General features: G+C 36.3%; 1 protein-coding gene across 2 annotated transcripts; it reads right to left on the bottom strand.

Moving 5' to 3' along the window:
* Positions 1-231: 231 nt before the first annotated feature.
* LOC122314352 (repressor of RNA polymerase III transcription MAF1 homolog) lies at positions 232-5,255 on the bottom strand. 2 transcript variants are annotated; one of them, XM_043129875.1, is made up of 11 exons: positions 5,070-5,255; positions 3,315-3,441; positions 3,128-3,198; positions 2,986-3,035; positions 2,596-2,669; positions 2,448-2,510; positions 2,003-2,090; positions 1,335-1,397; positions 953-1,032; positions 803-874; positions 232-721 (listed from the first exon to the last, which is right to left on the bottom strand). In XM_043129875.1, exons 2-11 carry the CDS (start codon positions 3,344-3,346, stop codon positions 622-624), a joined length of 693 nt encoding a protein of 230 aa, XP_042985809.1. In that variant the 5' UTR covers positions 3,347-3,441; positions 5,070-5,255; the 3' UTR covers positions 232-621. The 2 variants fall into 2 exon arrangements, with proteins under 2 accessions (XP_042985809.1, XP_042985807.1); XM_043129873.1 differs by having other exon boundaries at positions 3,315-3,423; positions 5,070-5,254.
* Between the last annotated feature and the right edge of the window lie 2,944 nt (positions 5,256-8,199).

The raw sequence follows: 8,199 nt of genomic DNA, 5'->3' as shown, positions 1-8,199 counted from the left end.
CCCCCTCATGATTCAATGTCATGTCCATGCTATTTTTTGATGTCTGAATGAAAACTCTTTACAAAACCAAAAACACAAATTAACTGCTTAATGAATTTCGGGCAAGAACAACATGGTCCTCCCAAATTTACTTTCGATAAGTCTTCAAGAGGAACTTTTTCATGTTCATTCCAAAGCATAAATACATGCATATAAAACCACATAAGCGACACGATATGAAACACAAATAAATAAAACAAAAAAACAGATCACTGATACGAACACCATTTGTCAAGAAAGACGAGAGGAGCATCTTTGACAAACTTGGGTCGTCTTATATGTGCAGCTTACAAGCCTGGATTATATAGACAGCATTGTTCCTAACTACACGACACCGGCTACAATATGCTATAAATGCATACAGGAAAGAGGAATGTCTTTGAAAAACTTGGGTTGTTCCATATCAGCTTACAAGCCTGGTTATATTTTTACATACATTCATACAACAGAAATGTTCCCAACTATCTGAGACCAACTACATACAGGAAAGTAGAAAGCCGCCAAAGCCTCAAGAGTGCAGCACTTGTTATTGCACAACTACCTGTGTGAAGAACTTTAACATGTAATCATCATATCAGCAGCTTATTGTACTCTCATGTCCATGTCATCGAAAACATCAAAGATCTCCGAATCTTCCTCACAAGGTAATTCAACCATACGAAATTCATCAGCCACCAAATTACTGCAGAAAATAGCAACAATTGAGCCAAAAACTACCAATGACAATTAAAAGAGAACACGGTATTAAAAAAAAATAGCCTACCTTAAACAGCACAAACGAAAACTCACAACCCGTTTTAGTTTCCTGTTGTAGAAGAAGAAATTGAAAGACCATCTGAAAAGAAAATAAGTGCGCCCAAGTCATATTGCAAATCTGTAGACTAACGCCAATTAAGGATCAATCAAAACGTACATGGCTCCCCTCTCCAAAAAAGGATCAGCATCAGAGTCTGGATTGTAACTGTAAATTTCACATTCTGTTAACTTTACAACCTGCATCACAAGATAACATAAAATTGTCACTAGGTATGAGTTGCATCCACTCCTTTTTTTCTTTCTCTTTTTTGGAAGATGTGGAACTTCACCAAAGTAGGTCTCTTCGGACCCACCCCTTTGGAATAAACTCCAAATACATGAACCCACCCACTAGAAGTCTGGAACTTTGTATCAAGTAATCTAGGGAAACTCTTATAATGGAATCAAACCCAAAATGCTCGAGTCTACAGCTCATCCCAGGCCTGCCTTTTGACCACAAGTTTGTACCCTAAGGGGTCAATTCTCTAAACTAAGCTCACCTCATCCAAAGCCTTGTACAAGGTCTCCAGCAGAGAACTGCTCCCATTGGTCTCAATCCATTCCTGCAATTGAATAGACCAACAAACCAACAATACGGGTCATGCAGCTATTTTTCAAAATAACACTAATCACCTAGTCAAATAAACACTAAGTTATATAAACCACTATAACTATGCATCATCATATCTAGAACATACAAGCAAAAGAAATGAGCAACCACTTTCCTCCAATTCATGCAATAAGTAATCAGAACACTACACATATTTATTTCAGACAATGGCAACCATCTCTAGAAGTAAATCAGTAGCTCCATAGTTCTTTCTAATTCAGGTATTAACCTATCAGACAACCATACCATACTTCAGAAAAAGTATCCAGTCTATATCCCAAAGTATGATAATGGTGCTTAATCATGGGTAAGGTACTAAGGTGATACTTCAACCAAGGAAGAAATAATTAGTAGCGTGAAAAAGATTAGTTGCAGAAGGCACGAAGTGCACCCCAAACTAACATCTATTTAGGATCATAAGTTCATGGGTCATCCAAGAACATGTAGATTGGGGTGCACATGACATTTAATAGGTTGAATAATATTAAAAACTAATATAGCACTAGCTAGACAAAAGTAATATTCATAGAAACCTAACAAACATTATTATGGCAATACCTTTGAGGCTTCAAACATGTAGGTATCAAAAATTTGCTTAAAAATGTCCCAGCTTTCCTCTGTGAAGAATTGGTGAGCTTTCACTGTACTAGAAAACCCCAACGATGTAGGCAACATAATAACATAAGGAAACCATAGAAAAGACCACAGCAAATCATCTATGGTATGCATATGATAGGAATAAGATGAGCAAATAAGCCAACCGTAAGAATGACCACATTATACTTTGGGAAATGGAGAGATTTGAACTCTCAGCTCCTTCCAGAGCAACAGTCCTCTAAACTGTCTGTCAAACCATTTGACAACACTCCCACAGCAATCAAGAGAGGATTATTTAGTGGGTTGCCAAGTCGCCGAATAAGCTGACCATGGCATTACCCGTAATCCTCCTTTCAGGCATATGTTAAATGAAAATGTCTTTATACAACATAACATACAGAGATACCTGAAGTCATAATCTGGATACATGTGATTGAGTGTAAGCACCAGGTAGATCAATGTCTTTCGGCTGGAATGAGCAAAAATAAAAACCAGTCAAAGAAACATAAGAGATAACCTACACTTTCCAAGACAAATATAGCTAACATTTCTACCTGGTTCGGCTCAACAAGAAATCAGATGGCGAGGAAGAGTCAGTGTCTGAAGAATTCCCAAGATAATCAAGGATCTGAAGTAAAAGTCAGAATGTTGAATAAAAAAAAGACATGTAAGACAAAATAATTAAGCAATTTATCTCTTTTTATTCAACAAATAAAGAGGAGAAGAGCTTTTTTTCCCTCCTTTTTGGCCTTCTTCTCTGTAGAAATTAATACTAGGAGAAAAGATACTCAGCTTAGATGGCATATCCAATAGGACAAAGAATCCTAACAGCTGAAAAAAGGGTGGGAAAAATCTAAAAGGACAAGGAAAAAGTAGAAAATGTTTTAAGGAAGTTGTCCAACATAATAATCAAACCTGCAAAATATTTAACATGCCAGATTTACCTCATTCTCCAAGCTGACAGACAGTTTCTTATCCGTTCCAGTGTGTTTGCCTAAAAGAAACAAAAGAGAACTAAGTCAATCTTGAATTAATAGCAAATACTTTTATAATTTTAAAAAAAAAAAGTAGTAAACTTGTTCTTACACGAGTAAGCCTCAAGGCATCCTTTAATGGTACTGTCTCCAAGATTTAAATGAGTCAAGAAATCATTTAATCTGAAAAAAAATATTATAGAGAAATAAATATTAATGCTGAAATCAGAGAAAAAGGTGGACTTATTGTAGTCAAGTAAGTAGAGTTCAATTCTTTGACTTAGATATTAAACAATTACCTATCCAGAGGAGTGTATTCTAAGAACTTCATGGAGAGTATACTGCCAATGATGGCAATGATTTTGATCCAGTAGGTAATATACTAACACTTAAAATCTCCCAGGGATCCTGTTCGATAAACAACAACTATGAACAAATGGAAAAGGTTATACAAAGAAAGAACCATGAAATAGAGCAGTTTAGCTTTTGGAAGCTACTAGATTGCAAAATGTTGGTCCTCAACAGCATGTATTTTTTTTTTTTTTTTTTTTTTTATAAATGTGTAAGATAAATTTTATGAACGATGGAAAAGTTTATTATCCCGAGACACAGGAAGTATACATAAATCCACTCAACATACAACAGCAAGCATATTTTATTTTTGACAACAGCAAGCATATTAAACAGCTATAAGATCTTGAAATCCAAAACAGAAACAGTTCCTGAAATTTATTTATTTATTTATAAGTAAAGTTCGTGAAGATTTGACACAACCAGACCTAATTATTGCCTGCCACTCGGCCAACTTTGTGACTTTGCCAATAATAACAGTAAAAAGGATGACGATAATAATCAAGATAAAAACAAATTATGTAATATGAAAAAATGACTTTAAGAATAAGCATATCTTGATACCTGATTGGACAGACAATTTATCTATCATCAACCTTCATTATACAGTGAAGACCAACATCTAACCCTATCAACTTGATGCAACAAACAATAGAGGAGAAAAATAACAAGGAAAATGGAGAAAGAGGGAAAGTTTCTCCGATCGGGAATCATGACCTCCTACAGGATAATTTTTGTTCCCTTGTCAAATTCGTACCAAATGATTTTTTTCGCAATTAGAAGCCATCTGCTCACCATAAAGACAGACCACCATCAGCTATCATCATCACAACTAATAGAAGACCGACATTATTTCCAGTTGACAATACCCACATCACCACCACCACTATCATCGTCCATTCTTTCCCAACATCATTAAACCCATCTCCACAAAGATCTTCAACCATCCTCACCAACATTTCTTTCTGCAGCCGTCACCATTGACAAAACCCATTTGCCCCTTTGCTTTGTGCTCTCTCATTGCTCATTTGGTAGATATACGATGTGCCAAAATTTCCACCTGAGAACTCCACCCACCCACCCACAACCCATGTCTTTCCAATTTTGTAATTCATGTTCATCGTCATCCATTATTAACCTCCTTTTGAAATAGAATATGGTGGCAACTGGGTATAGGTCAGTGGTTCCAAGGAAGGCCGCAATGCAATGATTCAACCCCCACAATGGCAAATATTTCTACCACTTCAACATTTTCTTCAATTATGAACCCAATATTTTTGTTCTCCCGCAGAACAAAATTTTAATCATTGGGCATAGGTCTCAGATTGCATTTAACTTCGGAGAAACAGACCAACATTATAGAATTCAGTGTTTTGGTAATAATACTGCACTACCAACCTCAAACTGTAAATAAATTCAACAAACAGGAAAAAAAAATATATATACAAGTCCAACCTATAATCCCCTGTCAAACTACATCGTTGACTCTTAAATAACGACGACAAACGATGACCCACAAAAAAAGATAGGTAACTTAGCACTGCAAGTGCTATAATAACGCAATAAACCCGAATATGTTCCACAAATCGGAGATTAATACAAAAAGAGAAAGAAAGAACAAACAGGAATGAAAATACGACAGCGAAGCCGGAAAACAGACCAGATTAAACGAATTGAAAAGCAAAGGGAACAATTGTAAGTACCCGTTGGAGCAGAATTCGGTCAAACTGCTGGAAAGACTTGAGCGGGATTTCGGCGGATTTGGGTTGTGGCACAGCGGTTGATCCAAAAGGTTTTAACGAGCCCTAGATTTGAATATTCTATACTGGTGGATTTTGATTCGGGATAACGAGACAAATGGTTGCTGGGAACGGAGTTTCGTGTGCGAGCGGACTGGCGGCGAGAAACGGCAAGAGGCCAGGTCGGCCTGGCCCATTCAGCCCAATTCGGCCCAACTTTGGAAAAAGGGACGTAATATGAGATAAATAGCCCGTTTTACACCCAAAAGAAGGTTACAACTCGATGTCTAGGCATACGAGTTCTTTCCTCGGTTACCTCCTCCTATTTCTACACCGCACCTGTTGAGGATTTTTTTTGTTTTTTTCCCCTTACTATTAACCTAAACTAAAGACGTGTGTTTTGCCTATTTGAACTCTATTTCAAAATTTTCCCTCCCCCTCTACCCGTATTCTTCCCTCTACCAATCTCACTCATATCTTCTATGTCTGCCACCATCTGGGCCGTTGAGAAAAACGGCTGATTGAAAGCCCTCATTGATCTAGCCCATATTGTATTCAACTTCTCTCCCTCTACTGTTGTCCATAGACGTTGTTTGTAATAGGGTGTTCATTCGGACCAGATTTTTTTCCGATCCGGTCCGGAAATCTGAAATTCGGGTAGTTATCCACTTGGATTACACCCGGGCGGTTAAGGGAAACCTGAATCTGCTTACGGATCTGGTTTTATAACCCGGTTATCTGTAACCGGGTTATATGCTTTTTTTTTCCCCTTCTAAAAATGACACCGTTGCTGCCCTGCTTGATTGATTTCCTCTATCGCCGTCTCTTGATTCTTTTTTCTTTTTTTTTTTTTCTTTTTTTTGACATGGTCTCTTGATTCTTGAATCCTCTTCAGTCTTCACTTCTTCTAATCTTCAGACTCTGTCAACTTTGTCTATCTCTCGTCGCTATCTTGCTCATCTCTCAACTCTAACGTCTCTCGAATCCTATTCTCTCAACTCTCGATTCTCGTCTCTCATCTCAACTCAAGTTTCTTGAATCCAAAACCCTAGCCATGCGATTGCGCAACCTACGGTATGTTAATCTCTCTCTCTCTCTCTCTCTCTCTCTCTCTCTCTCTCTCTCTCTCTCTCTCTCTCTCTCAATTTAGCTAGATTCCTTTTTTCTAGATTTGTGTTTGATTTTCGTTTGGGTCTGTTTAGATTTGTGTTTCATTTTCACTTGGGTTTGTGTTTGATGTTCTGAGTTTAGTATTTTGTGGTTCATATTATGTTTTTTTCTGTTGGTAATGCTCTGTCATGTAATGGGTGATGTGATGCAATGTTGTAATGGGTTCGAGTTTAAAGTTACTTCAGATTGCATTTATTCAATAACCCATTAAAATACCGATAAATGGGAAACCCATGCATCGTATGGATATGTAATTAAATATTTATTTGGTGAGTGCTAAGTAAAATGGAAGAGGCAGAGTCATTCTGGAACATGTGGTGTGCGCTAGATTGTAGCCAAAAAAAAAAGAGAGAGAAAAGATAAAGAGACAAGATTCACAAAGAATAAGGCTTCTTACTTTGTGAATCTAGGTTGTATTCATCGTTTAGCGTTGCTTGTGAGTTTAACTTGCGAAGTAGCATTGGAATGCATGGTGAAATGAGTGTGTGAGAGAGGTTGTTTAGCTTCTAGTTGTATTACTTCTCATTTCTTAATCCTTACTTAATGACCAAGAAAATCATTTTCTAACCTGACTTTTGATGTTGGAAGTCATTTTCTACATCATTTTGGGCTTATTCTATGACTACTAACGGTGTGCTGGATCATTTTCTTTGAAACTAATCCACAATATATTGTGAAATGCTTGAATGATTTCTAGCCTAACTAGCTCAATTAGGTATTGTTGGAGACTTGAAAATATGAAGGCAACGTCATTCCTTAATCCTCCAAACTGTTACTTTAATATCTTTTAAAATGGTGTTTGAAGCATCGTCTGTTGGTATGAATTAGGCATCCATGCCCTGCTTACATGTTGCAAGGGTAAAAGGTGATTGTTTTTCCCACCCTTTAGAGCTATTGCTGATCTAGAATGCTCAATGTTTTGGTGTAAAGAAATCTTGTGGTAAGCAAGAACAAGACACTCCCTTGATTGTAAATTGTACCCCCAAGTATGGTATGAGCTAACTACTTGTGATTAGTATTTATGAATTATTTCTTTTAGCAAATTTAGTTATGCTAGTTTTGGAGTTTTTTTTTTTTTTTATTGAATTGTGATGGTTTGGTCACTCGAAAGGCCTCTTGGGGATATAAATTATAACCTGTCCTTTCTATGTGCAGTTGTCTATTATACCTTCATACATTTGGGATAACTATTCACTTTTCGTTGCATGTCCCGTTTATTTGTTCTTCCCCATGGTGATCTATACTTTTTTAATTAAATATGGGCCTGAATTGTAGTCTTATATGTTTGTATTTTCTTACAACTTTTGCCTTTTTCTTTATTACCTGACGGGGGGTCCTGTGCACAAGAGGTTACATAGTATGATGCTAACATTTATGGTCTCTAAACGATGAAGAAGATTAGTTAGGTGCAAAGAACAATCGATAGATGGTGAACCCAAACTTAAAGCCTTTTATTCCCAACTTTCTACCTTAGTCAGGGTATATGTAGTTTTCATCCATTTTAATGTTATGTGGTATTCAATGTTCGTCAGTAGAGTAAGAACACCCCTTTAAAGGAATACTTTAGCCTTAAATAACAATTTACCTTCATAGAGTAGATGTTAAATATGGATAAAACTAAATATCTTTTTTGAAATATCCATATGTCTATATGATTTGCTTCTTAATTTGTTGATTACAGGCCATCCATTTATCAGATCAAGGTGAAAGAAATCAATTTTTCCCCCAGATTCAAGATTCAAGATGTGAAGAGTTCTGATATTGTATTAGTTTAATTAGTTGTGATGTATTATTATTTATTTTGTTCTTTGTAAATTTATGTATTGCATTGTGATGTAACAACAAATATTATCTAGTTTACATTTTTATTTATTTATTTATTTTTTTTAAAACAAAAAAATCCGGATATCCGATTACAATCCTG

The sequence above is a fragment of the Carya illinoinensis genome, chromosome 6 (genome assembly GCF_018687715.1).
Source record: "Carya illinoinensis cultivar Pawnee chromosome 6, C.illinoinensisPawnee_v1, whole genome shotgun sequence".
NCBI classification, from domain to species: domain Eukaryota; kingdom Viridiplantae; phylum Streptophyta; class Magnoliopsida; order Fagales; family Juglandaceae; genus Carya; species Carya illinoinensis.
The sequence above is the reverse complement of the archived record's forward strand: the minus strand, read 5'-3'. Positions and strand labels throughout refer to the sequence as shown.